The sequence below is a fragment of the Labeo rohita genome, chromosome 2 (assembly GCF_022985175.1).
Source record: "Labeo rohita strain BAU-BD-2019 chromosome 2, IGBB_LRoh.1.0, whole genome shotgun sequence".
Lineage (NCBI taxonomy): Eukaryota > Metazoa > Chordata > Actinopteri > Cypriniformes > Cyprinidae > Labeo > Labeo rohita.
The window spans coordinates 26780278-26801568 of NC_066870.1; the positions used below are offsets into that span (position 1 = coordinate 26780278).

General features: G+C 36.5%; 1 protein-coding gene across 1 annotated transcript in view; it reads right to left on the reverse strand.

Annotated features, from left to right (window-relative positions):
* Positions 1–1131: 1131 nt before the first annotated feature.
* insra (insulin receptor a) overlaps positions 1132–21291 on the reverse strand; it is a 65093-nt gene continuing 44933 nt past the window's right edge. The window contains exons 4-21 of the mRNA XM_051126286.1: positions 17461–17600; positions 16129–16273; positions 15811–16025; positions 15597–15723; positions 14995–15245; positions 14040–14207; positions 13750–13948; positions 9042–9325; positions 8826–8965; positions 8139–8298; positions 6776–6878; positions 6614–6681; positions 6187–6416; positions 5820–5930; positions 5549–5708; positions 4012–4141; positions 3763–3897; positions 1132–2553 (exon numbers count right to left, since the gene is read on the reverse strand). Coding sequence (XP_050982243.1) covers positions 2199–2553; positions 3763–3897; positions 4012–4141; positions 5549–5708; positions 5820–5930; positions 6187–6416; positions 6614–6681; positions 6776–6878; positions 8139–8298; positions 8826–8965; positions 9042–9325; positions 13750–13948; positions 14040–14207; positions 14995–15245; positions 15597–15723; positions 15811–16025; positions 16129–16273; positions 17461–17600 — 3121 coding nt within the window. The 3' untranslated portion in view covers positions 1132–2198. The remainder of the gene's footprint in view (positions 2554–3762; positions 3898–4011; positions 4142–5548; positions 5709–5819; positions 5931–6186; positions 6417–6613; positions 6682–6775; positions 6879–8138; positions 8299–8825; positions 8966–9041; positions 9326–13749; positions 13949–14039; positions 14208–14994; positions 15246–15596; positions 15724–15810; positions 16026–16128; positions 16274–17460; positions 17601–21291) is intronic.

The following is a 21291-nucleotide window of genomic DNA, read 5'->3' on the forward strand; positions in this document are numbered from 1 at the left end:
GTGTTAGTTGTTCATGAGTCCCTTGTTTGTCCTAAACACCTTTAGGTCCCACAAATTGTTAGGTTTTTCAGCATTTTTGAACCCTTTTCAACAATGACTGTATGATTTTGAGAACCATCTTTTCAGATAGAAAAATGATGCATTAAGAGCCGTTAAGTGTCTGGGAAACATGCATCTTCTGTAGCTTCTGAAGGGCAGTACAAAATGAATAAATATATTTAGGTTAAAAAAAAAAAGAAAAAGTACAAATCTTCATTCAGTTCAGAAGTTTACACCTCTGGCTCTTATTGCATTGTTTTTCCTTCTGGAGCATCAGTGAGTGTTTGAACCTTCTGTAATAGTTGCATATGAGTCCCTCAGTTGTCCTCGGTGCAAAAAAAAGGATCTCAAAATCATACAGTCATTGTTGGAAAGGATTCAAATACACAAAAATGCTGAAAATCCAAAGAATTTGTGGGACCTGAAGGATTTTTCTGAAGAACAGCAGGCAGTTTAACTGTTCAGGACAAACAAGGGACTCATGAACAACTATCACTAATATAAAAAAAAAAAAAAAAACAGCTGTGGATCATTCAAATAACAACACAGTATTAAGATTAAAGGGGATATAAACTTTTGAACAGGGTCATTTTTATGAATTCAACTATTTTCTTCTCTTACGACTATATGTAAATGTCTTTTATGTGAAATATCTAATTCAGGTCAGTACCAAATAAAAAAAAAACATCATTTTGTAAACTTATGACTTCAACTGTATGTGCTTTCAGCAAATGTAATTATTGCAAGTATAAGTGCTATAGTTATGTGTGAAATTACTTTGTTGTGATGGCTATCATCTACTACATAAAATCATTATAAATTCACTACCTTGAATTAAACCAATAATAGTGTTTCTTGATAAATCATGATAACAGTGCTTTGCCCTTGAAAATCACTACACAATTTGTCTGGCAACCATGTTACTATGTTGGTCAGGCTTTTTGCAGTGTATTTGAGTTCTATTTTGAACGTGCTGCACAACAGGGACAGCTCCAGTCGGGGCCAGGACATATAAAACTGGACTGTCCTGAAAACGGGGACACTTCACACATTTTCTCAGAAGAAAAACACAACAGAAAAACATCCATTCGCTCTTGTTGAATGCACCTCACTGCTTTATTTACAGCAGTTATTTCCATTGATATCAAGATTTGACATCTGAAGCCAAAGGCGTCTAGATACTCCTGTGCATCTTGGAGCTGCTGGCTGATCAGAGGTCCAGGATGATTAGTATGATTTTCAGATTAGAAAAAATAAAGATTCGAGACAAACATGTAAAAACATTTCTACAACCGGCAATAACTCTCGAATGACGACATATCAACTATGTACAAAAACATCAATAATATATTTATATATACTTTTTTCATCATCTATACCCACTAAAATATATCAAAGCAGCAACTATTGGTCAATCTGAGGAACTCTTTTAGTCAAAAGTCCTGAAAACAGTTTAAATATCCTTCAGCTGTAGATGTGTGAACACCGGGGAGAAAATAAAGAAGAAAAAGAGCACAGGTAAGCAAATAAATAAAAAAATAGAGTCCAAAAAAATCTGTTCGTTCTCTGTGTAGTCTGGAATACTGAGTAGGAGATAGAAAAGCAGTGTCGTGTACAGGCTTCCCCTGTAGACAGTTTGTTCTTGGAAGGATGCTGAATGTCATCCCACAGTTCCCAAGTTCAACAGGTTTGCCACCAAAGCCAAAAGTGTACAGATTCAGACACAACTCCATGTAGTCACGACATAGGCCACAAACAGAATAAGGTCACTTTTTTTTTTTTCTCTTAGTTTCTTTTAGATTCTCTCTTTTTCTGGAGAGTCAGGGAGAATCTGTTAGTGGAGGAGGGGAGAGTCTGAGGAGATGTAAGGTTTAAAGCAGCCTTCTGGTTGTCTTGAGGTTAATTTCACAGTTTGTTCCATTTGACCAGTCCTTGAAACTTGGCAAATATTAAAAAAAAAAGACAGAAAAGAAGCAGTTGGTGTGTATCCTCTTTAAATACAAGAAAAAAACCTGCAACCTGTATCATACTGAGGCAGTAAAGAAGAAAACAAATGTCCTGAGATTACTTTCTGAAGGGCTTTTGATATATAGCTTGATAAAAGTGAATCTATAAAATGATGAAAAACAATCTAATATAGCCTGATGGGGTTAATAATATTAGGAAGGGTTAGATCGGGGTAGGGATAAGATGCGTCCGTTTTTCTTGCTGCCATTCATATGTGTATATGGCACGTGCTCCTCGTAACTCCCCCTGAGGCCCACCGACGAGCCCTCGTCACCGTCTAGACAGCACTCCCTCTGAGAGTACGAGGAAGGGTCCAACGGGATGCTCTCCATGTTCTCCAGGTCCATGTCAAACTCTTCTGTCTCGGGCGGCTTGTTCTCCTCGCTGTAGAAGAAGGAGACCTCCTGAAATGAGGGATGCAGATCCTCCCGGAGCATCTCGATGATCTCCTGGAAGGTGGGCCTCATTTTGGGATTGTAATGCCAGCACATCTGCATCAGGTTATGCCTGGAAGATGAGAAAAAAAGAGATATACGAGTTAAAGACTTGTAATCTGGGTTATGTAATCCAGTTTCATTGGATTATATTACCTAAAACACTCTAAATCAGACTACAGCTATTTTTTTTTGATTACATCATTACTATATTACTATAACATTGACAAATATACTATAATATACAAATATAGTACACAAATTTACTATAATAGTGACAAAATGGCAGTTTTTCCCCATAACTGATTGATTTTTGTAAACATTTCCTTTCACACAGACCAACCACTTTAACTCAACATTTTAATTTTACATTTTTAATTAACCCCTGCACTTTACAAACCCCAGTTCAGATATTTGAATAAATAAAAATAAAAGCTGAAAGAACAGAAAAAGAATAGAGAATGGTAGTGTTGGTTTGTAATTTTTTAGAATATAGAACAGAATAGAATAGAACAGAATAGAACAGAATAGAATAGATAGTGCTAGTGTTGGAGGGTATTTTTTTATATAAATAAAAAGAAAACAAATCCAAAAAAGAGAAAAAGAATAAAAAAGAATTTACATAAAACAGCAATAGAATAGAGAGTGCTAGTGTTGGAGGGTATTTTTTTAAATAAATAAATAAAAAACAAAAAAACAAAGAATAGAAAAAGAATAAAGAATGCTAGTGCTAGAGTTTTTTTTATATAAATAAAAATAAAAGCTGAAAGAAAAGAAAAAGAATAGAGAGTGCTAGTGTTGGAGGGTCAATTTTTTAATTAATAAATAAATAAAAAAAAAAAAATCCAAAAAATAGAAAAAGAATAAAGAATGCTAGTGCTAGAGTTTTTTTTTTTAAATAAATAAAAATAAAAGCTGAAAGAAAAGAAAAAGAATAGAGAACGCTAGTGTTGGAGGGTATTTTTTTATATAAATAAAAAGAAAACAAATCCAAAAAAGAGAAAAAGAATAAAAAAGAATTTACATAAAACAGCAATAGAATAGAGAGTGCTAGTGTTGGAGGGTATTTTTTTAAATAAATACATAAAAAACAAAAAAACAAAGAATAGAAAAAGAATAAAGAATGCTAGTGCTAGAGTTTTTTTTATATAAATAAAAATAAAAGCTGAAAGAATAGAAAAAGAATAGAGAGTGCTAGTGTTGGAGGGTCAATTTTTTAATTAATAAATAAATTAAAAAAAAAAAAAAAAAAATACAGTCAATATGTCAGTAATATACTCACAATCTGTCTGCGCAGTTGTCTGGTCTGTCCAGATATCCTCCCTCCATCACAAACTTCAGGACCTGTTCATTGGACAGCCCCTGGTATGGCTGCTCAGCCAGCGTACTGATCTCCCATAACACCACGCCAAACGACCTGGACAAGCACAGCATGGGTCATGAGTGACTAAAACATGTTATCATTGTCCTATAATGATGTATAGTATGATCTTTGTATAGTTGTTTGTGTGTGTGCACATGCTCAGCTCACCAGCAGTCTGAGTGAGCTGTGAAAACTCCATCCTTCAGTGACTCAGGGGCCATCCATCTCACAGGAAGCAGGCCCTTCCCACCCTTTCTGTAGTAATCCGTCTCATAAATGTCTCTCGTCATGCCAAAATCTGACAGCAGAGAACACAAGACAAAATAACATCATTAGAAAGCTCTTACAATAATAGATGACACAATGCAATACACAAGATATATCACAGCACATCCTGTGCTTCAACACTTGCACCTCCTTTATCATTATGAGAGCAGTTAGTTTTGAATTAGACCCAAGACTAGTTCCACCCAGACAGAGAATCATTTATCATGAATAGACAATTATACACTGTTTTTTTTCCTTCATTCGTAAACAAAGCATCGGAAGCGTCACATATCATAAAAACATACATTTTAACAAGGTATTTATACAGGAATCATAATGGTGGGACACAATGAATCACTTCAGAGTGTCTGTATTGTGTTGACTCTACTGCTGTACTCTTTTTAGAGCTATTTTTTAGAGCTAATTACCAAGGACACAATTTCTAATCATCTAATATTTATATTTTTCTACTCAGCATTTATCATTTGGTTTATTCCTCATAAAATGTACTGTAGTACCTACTCAGATAGTGAGAGATTTCAGATTATCCTTAATGACAGCCAGCTCTAACATTTACTAAAATTCACTCTGCTTATATAATTTCCTAACTACTATACTGTATGAAAGCCTGTTTCTGCCACTAAATAAATAATAAAAAGATGTTATTACAACTATTTGTCTTACAATACTGACTTTTTCTCAGAATTGCATGACATAAACTCACAATAGCAAGTAATAAAATCAGATAAAAACTCTTACTATTACTATTTTCAGATAAAAATTCTTACTATTTTTCTCAGAATTAAGTGATATAAACTCACAATTGTGAGAAACAAAGTTTTTTCTCAGAACGGCATGATATAAACTGGCAACTGCAAGTCTGAACTGCAAGATAGAAACTAGCAATTCTGAGAAAATCAGAACTGTGAGATAAAAACTCTTTCTCAGAATTGCATAATATAAACATCACAATTGTGAGTTATAGCCAAAATAACGAGCTATAAACTAAATAGTGAGAAATAAAGTCAGAATAGAGAGATACAAACTTGCAAAAAACTTTTTTTCTCAGAATTGCATGATACTCACAATTGCGAGTAATAAAGTATGAATTGTAAGATAAAAACTAACCATTCTGGCTTTTTTTTCTCAGAATTGTGAGATATAAACTCACACTTGTGAGTTGTAAAGTCCAGTTTTGAATGGAAAAAAAGATTGATTTGTTCTCAGAATTGCGAGTTTATATCTCAAAAAAAAAAAAAATCAGAATTGTGAGATTGTGAAGTCATTGCAATTACCTTTTTTTATTTTATTTGTATTTTTTGGCAGAAACAAGCTTCCATAACCAGTGTAAGATATGTAGGACCTTGGATCGTTCTTCTTGCAAGAAGAATTTAAAAACTGGACCTCTTAAAACATACATAAATTTACCCCTACGTACCTCCAATTTTTACAGTCAGGTCTTCGGCCACCATGCAGTTCCTGGCAGCAAGGTCTCGGTGCACAAACTTCTTGGCGTTGAGGTAAGCCATGCCATCTGCTATCTCTGCGGCCATCTGAATCATCTCTTTCAGCGTTGGAGGAGGCCGACCTGGATTATTCTGTAAACACAGTAAAAACAATACTTTCATTAATCGAAAAGTCTAGCTCCCTATGACTAACCTAAAAGCAGTAGCAGGTCTGATAATGATTCCTCCGGGATGGTTTGTTACCTCTGATTCAGGTCTAAGAGAACGCAGGTAACTCTTCAGATCACCATGTGTCATGAGCTCCATCACCACCAGAGTTGGCTGGCCTTTAGACACCACTCCCAGCAGTCTCACCTAATACACAAAATCATTTACCCTTAAAGTACGTCACAGTCCGGCCAAAACTAAAAACTAAAACTATTATTAACTAAATTATTTTCAGTAATTAAAATAAAGCTTATATAATAAATGATATAATAATTATATAATAAAATATTAGATGATAATATGAAATAAGTTGAAATAATAAAATTACTATTTTAAAAATAATAATAAAATGAAAACTGTATAATAAATAAATTAAAATGAAAACTGAAAAACAATGTCTTACCACATGGTGGCAGCTGAACGCCTTCATCACAGATGCTTCATTTAGGAATTCAATCCTCTCTCTGAGGCTGGCCGACTCGTTAACGGTCTTCACCGCGACACGGGTCTGCGGCTCACCTTTAACTATGTCCTTTCCGATGCCCTCATACACCATGCCGAAAGATCCCTGGCCTAACTCTCGCAACAGGGTAATCTTTTCACGAGGCACCTCCCACTCGTCTGGCTCATACACTGCACAAACACAACAGATGTGCATGTTTGAGATGGAACAGATTTCAGACAGGAGAGAAAGTCATTGTAAATGTGATAATCGTCCTAAATCGATAACACTGTTAATGTGATCACGGTTCTGTTAAAACCAAATTAAATGTGCATTGACCACAGCATAGATCATTAAGCACATGAAAAAGTAAAGGAAAGTTGCTCACCCTCATCTGGGCTGAAATATTCTGGATTTGGAGAGGTGTATAGTCGCCCAGTCGGACCTTCTGTTTGCCTGGTTAGGCGAACACACAAAATAAATTCATATACCGTATAAAGATCAGTTTCCTGCAAGTGTTTTAAGGGTATTTACAAAAGAAAACACTCACTTTTTCTTGAACAGGAAAAAGCCCACACCTCCCATCACGAGGAGTAGAAAGCCACAGATCGCAGGACCAATCGCAATCTTTAGTATATTGGATGGGTCCCGACCTGTTCACACAGATACAAAAAATACAGAAAATGTGTGCATATCACGCATATTTTTATAACCAAGCAAATAATAATAAACAGAGTAAATAAAAATAGTAAGTATCCATACACCGACAGTAATTCACCAATATGTTATTGAAAGTCTTAAAAGATTTTGCCACTTCCAGAACAAATATTTAAAGATAATTTACTGACCCCCTTATCATCCGAGATGTTCATGTCTTTCTTTATTCAGTCATAAAACATGTTTTTTTGAGGAAAACATTTTAGGACTTCTCTCCATATGGTGGACTTCTATGTTCTATGTCCCCGAGTTTTAATGCAGCTTCAAAGGGCTCTAAACAATCCCAGACGATGAAGAAGGGTCTTATAAATTGACAATATATAAAGTGTTTAACCTCAAATGCTTGTCTTGTCTAGCTCTGCGTGAACTCTGTGTATTCCGGTTCAAGACAGTTAGGCTATGTCCAAAAACTCCCATCTCATCCCATCTGCATCGCTGCAGAAGTACCAACCCAGTGTTCATAAAGTGAACGTGCAAAGATCATCAAACGGCCTTTTAAAAAAAAAAAAAAAAAAAAAAAAAAGTTAAACTGCGATGTAGAATGATTCTGAAGTTGGAGAAGAAAATGAGATGGGAGTTTTTTGACCTACTCTAACTGTCATTGGCAGGTCATGAACACAGAGTTAGAGCTAGACAAGATGAGCATTTGAGGTTCAAAAGTATATAAATTGTAATTATTTTTTTTAGAATATAACCGATCATTTAGCTAGATAAGACCATTCTTCCTCGGAATTGTTTAGAGCCCTTTGGAGCTACATTGAAACTGCATTTTGGAAATTCAAACTCACGGGCACCATAGAAGTCCACTACATGAAGAGAAATCCTGAAATGTTTTCCTCAAAAAAAAAAAACAATTTCTTTATGACTGAAGAGAGAAAGACATAAACATCTTGAATGACAAGGGGGTGAGTACATTATCTGTAAATTTTTGTTCTGGAAGTGAACTTGTCCTTTAAAAAAAAAGAATTAGTTGAAACACAAATGACCAACAAAGAACAACACAACAAAACAAATTTATGGTTCAAAAAAATAAAATTCATGGCAAATGCAAACATTTTGGCCATTTTTTCCCCTAACGAAAACCTCAAGGTTTAAGCTTTGCACCATTATTATCAGTGTGGGTCTTATGCATAATTTAAAAACTGAAAATGTGAGAATCATAAGCTGCGTGTGAGAGATCTGTAATAGCGTCTTACGTAGGTCTTCCACAAAGAAGTGTGTTGGCTCTGTCCATGATCCATTGCCTGCTAGGGAGGTGGCTCTAATCCGCACCGTATAGTTCCCAGGATGCACCACTCTCAGCTTGCAGCCTCCATCTGCTATATAATTCTTCCTGGATACGCAATGGTGCAGCTCCTACGACATAAAGGCATGCGGTTAAACAACTGTACACATCGGACTGAAGACGTCTACTAGCCAGTGTCAAAGTCTTGGCTTTTATCATGTTTTAAAGGTTCACCTCACACTAATACATCCAAATATTACTCATCAGACTTTAATGAAACTGCCAGAGGTCAGCGTAAACAGTTACAACAGAGTGTTTCAAGTCCATTAATGGAAACAGGTGCGATATGCTACTAAGTGCAAAGCCATCATGTTTTGTTTCGCTTACAACAATTTTATATAATCACCCCTTGTTTATCCAAAGCGTTTCAAAAACAACATTAGGAACATTTCCACTGTCTCGGGCTGGATTTCTCCATGGTTACAGAAATACAAAGCTGACGCAATGATGCTAAAAGAGCTTGTTGATTTGGAGCAAGCACATGTTGATTTCAACAGGGTTGATAAAAATCAGATTAAAAGTGCAGCCAGCGTTCATGGGAGCAGAGAGCCTGGAAAAAAAATACAGACTTCGACCTCAATCTCGTGTAACATCTCACCTCTGTATCTCCCAGTCTCTTATAATGGACTTCGTAGAGAATAATCATGCCGTTAGGAGCCTTAGGCTCCATCCACCTGATGTGTACGGAGTACTCAGACACCTCACAGATTATTGGCCCCACAATGTCATCAGCTTTTTCTATAGGAAACACAGTTATAAAGTTATAGCTATACTATATAAAATAAAAATGCATTGTAAAATAACAATCCCATACCTTCAGGCATGGTGCGAGCGCTGACGTAGGCTGCCATACTGCAGCGGGAGGGGTCAGTTTCATGGTTGCAGGCATGGATTTCTATCTGGTAGCTGGTGAAATGGCGCAGATTGGAGATGACCGTTGACTCTTTGGCCTGAACAATCAGGGAAATCTTGTTGGCCTCTGCTTCCTCCTCTGGGCTACGAGTGGCAGAGCCATTTGGCAGCGAAGACGGTGTAGTGAAAAGACGAGACGAGGTCCTGTTGGCAATGCCCACCAAAGATCTGCGCTGTCTTGATGTCCTGGAGACATAGAAACAAACAAAAAGGCACTTAGTTTTTGCTGTTATAGTGCTGTCAAACGATTAATCGTGATTAATCGCATCCAAAATAAGTTTTCATTTACATATGTGTGTATACTGTGTTTATTTATTATGTATATATAAATACACATACAGTACAGTAAATATTTTGAAATGTACATGTCTATATTTATATTCATATAATTTATATTATATATAAATATTTTTAATATATAAACATAACATATTTTTCTTAAATATATACATGCATGTGTGTATATTTATATATACATAATAAATATATACAGTACACGCACATAAATAATGTAAACAAAAACTTTTATTTTGGTTGCGATTAATCACAATTAATCATTTGACAGCTGTCAATTGATAAAAAAAACAACAACAACAACAACAACAACTAATGAATTGCACATTTTTCTGAAATTAATCGTGATTAATTGCGATGAACCCCCCCAACATTACGGCTTGAAAAATATTTTTATTTTGCAGTGATTTCACATTCAATCAAATTATGTAGAAACAACATAAAGACAGTATATACTATATATGTATATGTATCATATAATGTTTTATACGGATCACATAATCAGAGAATATTTGTTTTCTATTTGAATTGGTTCCTACTATGCTCTTTTTCAAAGTCTTGATTTTGTTTTGGGGGTATACTAGAACATGCTCTCATGCTTAGTGGTTCGAAAAATGCATAATTTTTCACATAATAATTTTGAAAAAGCATAATAGCACCCCTTTAAAAGGAGACATTCTACATTCTATAGGTATATTTTTAATGTCTGTAAGCAGTATACACTGAGTGTCGAAGTTTCGCGCTGAAGTTCACAGAGACAGAGACGGCAGAAAGAGCATCCCGTATGCTTGAATTATTTTACAAAAGCACAACGTTTCGTTGTTATTCTGAGTGCACACAAATAAACATATAGTCTTACAGATTCGAAAGATGTATTACTTTTATCTGTATGACCAAAAATGAGTATTTTAAGAGCAAGAGACCGCACCAGCGCCTGCATCTGTCATGCAGTGAGCGCGCTACTATTCAGCTTCCAAATTCTGCACAGTGTGGAACTAACAGTTGACTAACAGTTATGAAATGATAATATGAAATGATACAGGCTATGGCGCACACTGCCGTATTTCTGCGTTCAATTGTAGATCACACATTAAACACTGCATTAATATTTTTAATGCCTTTAAACTGGAACAATTAATCGCCTGCATTAACATGCTAATTTTGACAGCACTAGTTATATCACTATGTTTGTGAATGTGGAAAAAATATCCATAAGTTGTGATACCAGCTGATGCGAGTCATAATAATGCATCCAAATTATGCAGCCTCACTTGAAGATTAAACAGTGTGATTGACTGCGACAAAACAAACATTTAAATGGCAGCTCTATACGTTGCAGCACTTATTTAGTCCATTAATCGAATAGTCACCTGCGCAAAACAGATGTTCAAATCACAAGCTTCAACTCTCCAAAGCAACGTGGGAAAAATCAAAAGAGATTCGACATATGCCTCATGACGCAGAGACCGCTCTTTCTTTGGCTCTGTGACTAAGTCAGTTTACTACAGCTCAGAAGGAAAGGGCCTTCCATTATCACTTCATTGTTGAATACAGACCACAAATTACTGTATAATGACATAAAAGTGTGGCAAATTGCAGTTTAGGAAATACATGGAGTCTTAAAGTGATTATTCATTCAGCACCTTTGAACAAATGCAGTTTTCCTTCTTTTGACATTTCCTTTGGAAACAGGTTGTTTTGCAAGAACACTCACATTCTAAAGAGAATTCGACTTCTTCCAGAAACACTACAAAATATATCTGATGCCAGAATATGGAACGTTGATGTATTTGACCCATTGTATCAGAAGACAAAATTCTAAATGTGTATATATGCTTAAGGTTATTTTGGTCATCTTTTAAGGAGTACAACACTACCATACATGGATTACAAGTCACAAAATTCCATTTCATCGAGTTCATTACTCATACCACCACTAGAGGGAGCAGAGGAGCATTTCATGTGGTTGGCTTTAACTATTCCAGTGGTAAACCACTACCAGAGCACCACAGCCTTCAGTTATTTCCTCAAATATAAGAGCTTAGGACAGGGGGATTCAGCGTGCTCTAAGAGCCAAAGCATTTCCGAGGATAAAATCATTTTTAAGTAAAACCATATTTTAACACCAAAATAAAATGAACTGAGTACTTTTTACAGTCTGTAAAATCACTGGGAATAAAACGTGCAGACCAGCTGCAGGACAACCATAATATTTAGAACACTGAAGGGTTGCGAGACAAAAACATCTGCACTTCCTCTGAATGCATTGTGGTAGTCGTTGTCAACATTGTCTATCACTACCACAGAGCAGACAACATCTTCCCCTCAAAACAAAGATTACACGAAACCAAGGCCTGTACATGGCATGAGAGAAAGTTTGTGTGTACGTGGGAGAGTGCATGTGTGTGTAGGAGTGGAACGGGATCTTTAAGGCCAGCTGTGAGCTTCTGAAGGCCAAAGATACACAAAGACAGTGGAAACGCACCTAACAAAAACACATACTCAAGGTCTTGGTGGAGTCAAAAACAACCCAGCCTGACCACTACTAAGACGTTCAGCCCTGAGCTTAGAACTCTGGAGAAAACAGATGAACACCATGAACCACTTGAGAATCTCCACCTAGAGGGTCACGTCAGGTAAAGAATCACACAGCTGCATCTCAAGATAAATCTGTTGATAAATCTTGCACAATGCTCTCCTTGTAACAATGTGAAAATGGTCTATGTATGCAAAAAATGTAACCTAATGTATACTGACTTAGGACTTAATTAGAACTAATTATCAAGATACAGCAGAATTTGATAGAGTTTGATAAATGTTCAATATAATGGTTATGCACCATGGTATTGTGGCAGAAATGTGGGATATTTAGATTGAATTATTTATCTAGACATATTAAATGTGTTAAAGGAGTAGTGGAATGTAATTACAATATTTTTTGTTATTAAGCTCTAGCGTTTGTGATTTTTACTTCATGTATTTAGAGTCAAACAAACAGGCTACCTAGAAATTACATAGTTACATTTTTACCATGGTATTGTTTTAACTGTGGTTATCATGATCTAAATGTATGCTACTATGGAGGACCAATTGTTAATTTTAATAAAACTCAAACAATAAGAATAAACTTGAATTTAACTTAATTATAAACTTCTGTTTAAGTTTAGAATAAATAATTAAATTTCACTATATAAAACGAGGTTGTTACAATTCGTACAGATGTTACTGTTTGTGATAATGAACATGTATTTACATCTACATCCTAACTCAAGCTGCTACTATTACTGTCAACTCAAGCTACTGTCAAATGTGCATTTCTAAGAGACAAAAAAAGGAAATATTAGGAAAAATGAAGAAGTGTAAAGAATTCAAAATTGTGAAGTGTTTGTCATGTACTGACCATAAAGAGAAGTTTAAAACCACAAGCAATGGTTTAGTTTCTACAACTTTCACTTAGGAGCAAAAATCTGCATTTAAACTTGCAAGAAACAAAGTCAGAAAATGTATTGTGATAACTATTAATATCAACTGCTATAAAAAAATCTTATTGCAATTTTTTTTGGCCATATAGCCTAGCCTTATATTGACTATATATGCAAAAGGTTACATAATTTATGCTATATATTGTCTACATATGAAAAATGATTATATAATACATGCAATATACAGTTTATATATTATATATAGTCTATATATTAAAAAGTTACAATATGTGCCATATATTGTTTATATGTGATAAAAATCGATATAATACATGTTATATATGTGACCCTGGACCACAAAACCAGTCATAAGTAGCACGGGTATATTTGTAATAACAGAATTATCCTTTTTTTTATGCCAAAAATCGTAAGGATATTAAGTAAAGATCATGTTTTATGAAGATATTTTGTAAATTTCCTACCATAAATATATCAAAACTTATTATAGTAATATGCATTGCTAATAAGTTCATCTGGACAACTGTAAAGGTGATTTTCTCAATATTTAGATTTTTCTGCACCCTTAGATTCCAGATATTCAAATAGTTGTATATCAGCCACATACTGTCCCATCCTAACAAAACGAATGTGAATGTAAAGCTTATTTTTTCAGCTGATGTATAAATCTCAATTTTAAAAAAAATTACCCTTATGGTCCAGGGTCACATATTGCGTGCAAAAAATTTTAATTTATTTTTCATGGAAAACCATTTTTTACTACAGGTGTCACTGGTGGAAGTTTTAACTGATAATTTGCAAATCAGTTGTTTTCAATGACATAGTTTAATTTTTGTTCTAATCTACACTAGTTCAATGAGGAACCAGAAAGTTTACCTGAGCTCAAAAACTTCATTATGGAGGTAGTTCTCGAAGGTTTTGCGGTACTCTGTCTCTTCCGCCTCTTTCTTCAGCTGTTTCTCTGTTTTGGGGCAAGCGCAGCAGCGGCTATCTTGGCCTTGCTCTTCGGTTTGATTCCACTTCTGTTCCTCCTCACTGTCTACTTGTGTGGGGGCTCTGGTGGGCAACTTCATACCTGAACAACAGAAACACAAGATTTAAACCAATCCCAAACTTTTGAACACTAATGTGTATGTTCAACATTATGTTCTTGTATGTTTTCTAACCTTTCTGACAATAATCAAACTTATAGAGCTCGCTGGCCTCTGGTTGCTGCTGGCAGAAGACCAAGTAGTGTGTGATGTTTCCATTGGGATCGTTAGGGGGCTTCCACTTTAGAATGATCTGAGATGAGGAGTTTGATGAGGAAATGGGGTCCAGGGGCACAGAGGGTTCTAAAAAAAGAACACAAAACACAAAGGTAAATGGAAAAAACATGAACTATTTTAAATAAGAACAAAGCCAAAAAAGTAGACTAGTAGAACAGTAGACTAAACTCAATTCTGGTTAGACCACAATGTCAGAATGAGACGAGAAGAATAACGACAGCTTCCGTCTAAAAAGGAAGAAGTGGAGGGGCACCATCGACGTCGCAGCGTGCAAACTCAACCGTTTGCCAAGCCAGAAAAAAAAACCTGAGAGAAAAAGCCTAAAGCACTACTTTCAGTCCTTGCCAACCAGCTGCCGAGACAATGTTCTCAGCTTAGCGAATGGTTATGTGGTTTATCAGGAAGAAAAGACAAAACAAGCTCAAAAGGAAGCCAGACAGACACCTGGCAGCACTGAAAGCAAACCACGTTAGTTTTTTCTCCTAAATCACGGCCTGTCATGCTGCAAACTGCTGAGCAATTTCACACTGCTCAAAGTCATCAGCGACCTATTTTACCAGCCTTTGACCTCTTTTATTGCTCTCCCGTGCCAAGCCTACATGATAAACACTGCTACTGGAATCCGAAGACAACTTCAGAAATGACTAAATTCAGCTTTAAGCAGGTTTGGCAAAGAAATCACACAAACAAATGCTTAAAATTCAAAGCTGTAAGAGACTAAATGGTTGTTTCGAGCCAAGGGAGTACAAACTTTCAAAATTTCTAGGCCTGTTCTCCCCACTTTTGGAAAGAGAATCGTATTTATCGGTATAGGAAGTCACAAAAAACTATAATCTGCTTCTGAAGCTCTTACTGGTAGCATTGGTGCGGACATAGATGATTTCGCTCTTTGCTCCGTGGACTTGGTGTTCATCAGAAGCAGAGAGCTGGGTTTTGACCATGATGGCATACTGCGTCCATGGCTTCAGAGGGAGGATGAGGTACCCGGGCTCCTGCTGTTCCTTTCCATCTGTGGCACGAGGCGGAGGGTCTACATCTGCTATAACCCAGCTGTTAGAGCCACATGCGTCCTGACCGTCAAACTCAGTCACGTTCTTGTATGGCCTAGAAGAGCAGAGAGAAATGTCAACAATTCTTAGAAATCATCACTTCAGTGCAATGAACTTAATCTACAAACTAAGAACAGCTATAAAATGGACCTTAGAGTTAGGTGACGTTTTGAATGCGGTGAAAATGAAAACAAGGCGGAAGTACAGGAAGCACAGTCTGTTTAACTTGGTATGGACCATTAAGTTGGCAAAACACAAAACACAGACTTCACTTAAAAATTTCCAGTGGGTAAAATGCTCTGGATTTTGGACAGTACTTCTATCCTTCACTGCCTCTATCCTTCAAAACTCAGTAAACAAACTGTCTATGTTGATTAAGCTCCATATAAAAAGTCAAGTCACTTACGCCTCTTTGTACAAAACCATGAATCCCAGGAGGTCTCGAAAATCTGGTGGCCAGAAAGGTTCCCATTTAATGATGATCTTGTCAGAAAGCGTCCGAATCTGTGTGAACTTCAAAACTTGGCTTTCACCTAGTGAAACAACAACAAATATGCATTCAGATTCATTGAGAAAGCGCATACGAGCATACATGAAATGCAAGGCCACGTCCTCCTCACATGAAGCCTGATCTCCATTGGTCTTTGAGACAATGTCATTCTTTGTTTGCCGGTTCTTAGTGCCCGTCACCTCCTCCATCTTCCGGATTTCTGACATGCAGAGTTTCGAATTATGATGGAAAAACATGCGACCCTGCTTGATGGTCAGGTTGTGTTTGGACCAGTCCCACAGCTGACGCAGGTTCTGGTTATCGAGGGCGTAGAAGGAATAATTCCTGATGGGAAAGAACACAGCACATGAGTGAGGACAAGGGAAGAGGAGAGAATATATGAGATGGGATCATTAGATTTTTTAAAATCCTATGACAAGACTCGTACCCGACTTCCTGTGTCTCTCCATGGATGATTCGGAGCTTGCGAAGGAAGGACAGAGAGACTAGGGCGTATGAGTGTCGTACTGTCAGGTAGCCGGTGATCTCCTCCAGCTGTCCCAAGTTAGCTTCCAGCTCTGCGGCTATGTTATCTAACAGGGAGAAATGGAAAGTTGGGAAGTTTAAAATTTGTATTTTTAAAAACCCACACTCTGTTGAATGTACATATGTGTTAGTGTGATTGATTACATAAGCAATAACTCGCCAAAATTAGGTCTGTCACTTAATTTGAATAGCGATATGAACTAATGTCTGTGAATATTAAAACGCAAAAAAACGGTTTAGATATGAATCCTGCAAGTTCCTCTTGGCTCTGTATGTATTAATGGCGGAAACACAGTTTGTTTACTACACAAATACTAAAGCATACATGAGGCTTGCAGGGTTTTTTTTGGCCTCTGCGTCCCACTATACGATGACGTGAACACATTAACTTCTCCAGAGCTGCTGTGAGAGTCACTTCATGTGAATTTTACCGTTTCATTTGAAAAAACTAGCATCATACCATGCATACTGTATACACACAGAAACTTCATAGCAACCTGTCAAAATAAAAGTACAGTTTAACGTGTAACAGAAATATATTACTTATGTATTACTTTTGTACAGTATAATGTATGTCTTTATGTCTCTCTATTTCTGGCTAATTTAAATAAAACAATTAAATGATAAAAAATAAATATTACAACCAGATTAACCACTTAATTGTAGAATAAAATTTTACAATTATTTGTAAAACTTTTTTTAACAGAATATTCACACAAATTTTCTTCCATGTATTAATTTTAACCGTAAACCTCTGTTTTTTTTGCCAAAAAACAAAAGGGTTTAATTTTCATTTGATTAAAAAAATAAATAAATGTTTAACGCCTTCATTTGATTATCAGAAAAATTAAAACTAAAATTAAAAAAAAAAATAAAAAAAAAAAATGAAAAGAAAAGATTGTAGGGCCCTATTGTTTAAAATGTTGCAAGTGAGAGTTTTGGACTTTTTTTTTTTTTTTTCACTGAAATAAATGTCTTTGTTATTATACAGAGAGTAAAGTACCAAAAAAGTACCGCTGGGTACCGGTACCCCTGCCCCATATATATATGTGAAGGAGAATGGTTGCCACAGGCAAAAGCCAATTACATAGTTTAGTCATCATTATTCAAAAACATTTGCAGAATGCTGATTAACTAATCAGAACCATGAATTCCAGAGAGCTGTGTAATAAAGGCTTCCTTTTACGCTTGCACAAACAGAAGAAATTGTATTAAAGAGTTTGTTTGTTCTTACTCCCTCCACGGATGTTGATGACCAAACTGCCGTTGATCACAGTGCATCCTCTCAGAGCCTGAGCCGCAGTGACTGAGTCCACTGTCTTCAGCCCCATGCACACTTTGGGACAGAGGCCAGCGCATGGTGTGCAGTTCAACCTGCGGAACAGAACACAGAGTCACATGTACACAAAGCCACACAAGAAAGAAAAAGTCATTCACGTGCTATGAAAAGAACACGGAAACAAAGAAACGCAGATATGATGGAGTGTTTCTATTCTCGTTGACATTGAAGCAAATTTGTGGTATTAACACAATAACGGATTGTTTGTGTCAAGGATGTGGATCCTGTTGCGCAAAGTGTCAGCGCTGGGAGCGGGGGCGCGAGTGACCTTGCGGGGCAGGCCGAGGGTGCAATCAAGGATGAATGAGACGTTCTCTCAGACGTGCCAGAGACACAACTTAATCACTGATTGTTTTGTAGATACGTCAGGCTTGACTGAGGAACTGTTTGTCTTCTGAGCAGGATGCTTTCCATTCCACTGTTTCCTTTTAAACTGCGCTACGCATCTTTGTACAACAACTGTTTTAAAGTGTGAATCCACAAGCAAAACAAAGGATGTGGAAGAGTGGTTTTCAAACCTAAAGTCTTAATTATATCAGCGTCACAACATGATACCAGATGTGAAGCCGTGCTAAGAACGTGCACAAACCACCTATTGAGTAAAGCGCAAATAATTTCCATGAATGGGTCGTCGCTGTTTTGCGCCTTGTTACTCTTTTGTGCTACCTGCCAAAAAGGACGGAATGTGCTGCGCTTTATCCAGCTAATCTGAAGGGAAGCTAGTGTGTGGGTGAAATCCGTATTGCAGACATATCAGAGTCCAGTATGCCGTGTCTCCCCGCGGCAGGGATGCAACTCAGAGTCGTTTATCTGTCAGTGGCCAGACGGCGCTCCCTGTCTATGCAGCTGACAAACACAGAGAAACAAGCTGATGAGACAAGGGTGTCGAAACTCTTGATATCTCATTGGAGGCCGGCTAGCGTTCTGAGACTGTAACCAAGGGCCGAGAGGCCTGACCACTGCGCTGTCTGTCCAGCCTCTTTGATTTGTGTGTCTACTGTCTGAATTCCCACAGTGCACCCACACTGCCCAGCCCAGGGGTCATACTGGCACGGGGGAAGCGAGAGTATCATGAGAAAGAGGGAAAGAGAACGAGAAAAGCAGAGTGTCCTATCTGGCAGAACATGCATTGTAGGGTCAGTTCTGTGATTATTTACTCACCTTAAAAAGATAGTTCATGCAAAAATGAAAATTCTGTCATTAATAACTCACCGTCATGTCGTTATAAACCTGTAAGACCTTCATTCATTTTCAGAACACAAATTAAGATATTTTTGATGAAATGGGAGAGCTTTTTGACCCTGCTTAGACAGCAATGCAACTGACAAGTTCAAGGCAGGCATTGTGGTACTCTTGTGAACACGCATTGAAGAAAAATCATTGAATAAAGTCATTTTTTTCCTTTGTGCACAAAAAGTATTCTCGTAGCTTCATCAGGGTTCATACAGATACTGCAAAATAAAATTCCAGGACTTTCAAGGACTTTTCAAGCAGTACTTTTTTGATTTTCAAGGACTTCAATCAGAGATCTCACTTATGGTTTGATGTTTTCTACTGTTTAAGAAAAAACATGCGCGAAACTGCTCCAAAGTTCCAATCTGAATCAAATGATTCACAAACCACGCTCCTAAAGCAAAAGATTCACAAACTCGATCCAAAGTTATGATCTAAATCAAATGATTTGCGATCCATGCTCTGAAGTCCTGATCTGAATAACGGTTCACAAATCATCGTTTCAGATCAGGACTCGGAGCGCAGGTTGGGAAACATTTAATTCGTGGAATGATTCAAAAACCCGCTCCGAAGTCCCAATCTGAGTCAAATGAGTCACAATACGCGATGTTCCAGTCTAATTCAAGTGATTCACAATATGCGACTTGAGGTTCTTATCTAAATCAATTGATTCGCGAACCCGCTCCGAAGTCCCGATCTGCATCAAATGATTTACGATATGCAACTCGAGGTTCCGATCTAAATCAACTCATTCGCAATAAGCAAAGTTTCGATCTAAATCATATGATTCATGAACCTGCTCTGAAGTCCCGATCTGAATCAAACGATTTGCGATATGCGAAGATGCAATCTAATTTAAATGATTCGCGATATGCCACTTGAGGTTCCGATCTAAATCAATTAACTCGCAATATGCAAAGTTCCGATCTAAATCAAATGATTCACAAACCTGCTCCGAAGTCATGATCTAAATCAAATGATTTAAATCAAGCAATCTGAAGGCCCAGTGTGAATCAAATGATTCACGATCCGATTGGACTGATTTGAAACAGTGAATCATGTTGTGATGCAATGCTTTTTAAATGGTTTTTAAAATTCAAAAATGAATGGCTCTTCTAATTTGATCTGGTTTTGGCTAGTGAATCAGAGTGGTTCCAGCTTAAATGACTCACTCAACTGATTGGGTTCATCTTTTCCTCTTTTTGGGTCTTTAGCCATGTTTACATGACACTTTTAGTACTACTACTGGTTTATCTTCACAGGTTTATGATATTAACTGAAATACGCAAAAAAAAAAAAAAAGTATGATTTTTTTTTTAATGCTTAAAAAGATATGTGTTTATCAAAAAATGTAAACACTTAATTAACATTTAACAGATACATTGTCTTTCAATAATTCAAACACTTTTCAGGTACCTCTTCAGGAATATAGCCATTTTCAAAAGAGTTTTCCAGTCCTTAAATTTCAAAAACTCAAGTACTTCAAGCACTTTAAGCACCTTCTACCAACCCTGCTTCATAAAATTACGGTTGAACCACTGATGTCACATGGACTATTTTAACAATGTCCTGACTACCTTTCTGGACCTTGAAAGTGTCAGTTGCATTGCTGTCAATGCAGGGTCAGAAAGCTTTTCGATTTCATCAAAAATATCTTAATTTGTGTTCTGAAGATGAACACAATGGTCTAACAGGTTTGGAATGATTGTGAGGGTTTTGATTTTTCTTTGATTTTTCTTCAACCACATGATTTTTTTTTTTTTATTCCAATGAACACAAAAGTAAATTTTAGGTCTGCTTTTTAGATACAACAAAACAGGATGGTGATTCAGACTGTCAAGCTCCAAAAATGATAAAAAGTACAATAAAAAAGGTTCAATCATTTGAAGCCATGAAATAGTTACATCTGAAAAACTCATTACACACAATATAGTCTGTTAATCAAAAAAAGCTATAGTATTGCTTCATAAGACTTGGAATATAGTGAAAAATTTATGGTGCATATGCTTTCTGCATATTGACAGTATGACTCACCATTTTGTGTTGTTGCAGTATAGACAAAAATAGCTCGGACTTTACACATTTTTGAGTTTTGAGATAGTAGAATACACTATCAGATGGGTTTGGACTGACCTGAAAGTGAGTAAAAAGTGATCAAATTTTCTGGGCAAGAAAACAAAATATCTCAAAGGTACAAACACATTACCTTTAAGAAAAAAGTATCACAACTGGATAGTTGCTATAACACCTTTCCCATTTAAACAAGGGTATCATTGTGCTATATTGAATCTTGTATCGAAATATCTCATCTTGATTGTATGCTCTGCTGTTTTCATTGAGGGCTTTTGCTGGTGTCTGACCACATCTTGAGAATATGACAAAAACAACTTTTATGCGACATTCGTCCATCCTTCTGCATACAGAAACGCATGTGTATATAGAAATAGCGGAAGGGAATGAAGCCATGAGACATTGGTTATTCTATATTTTCAC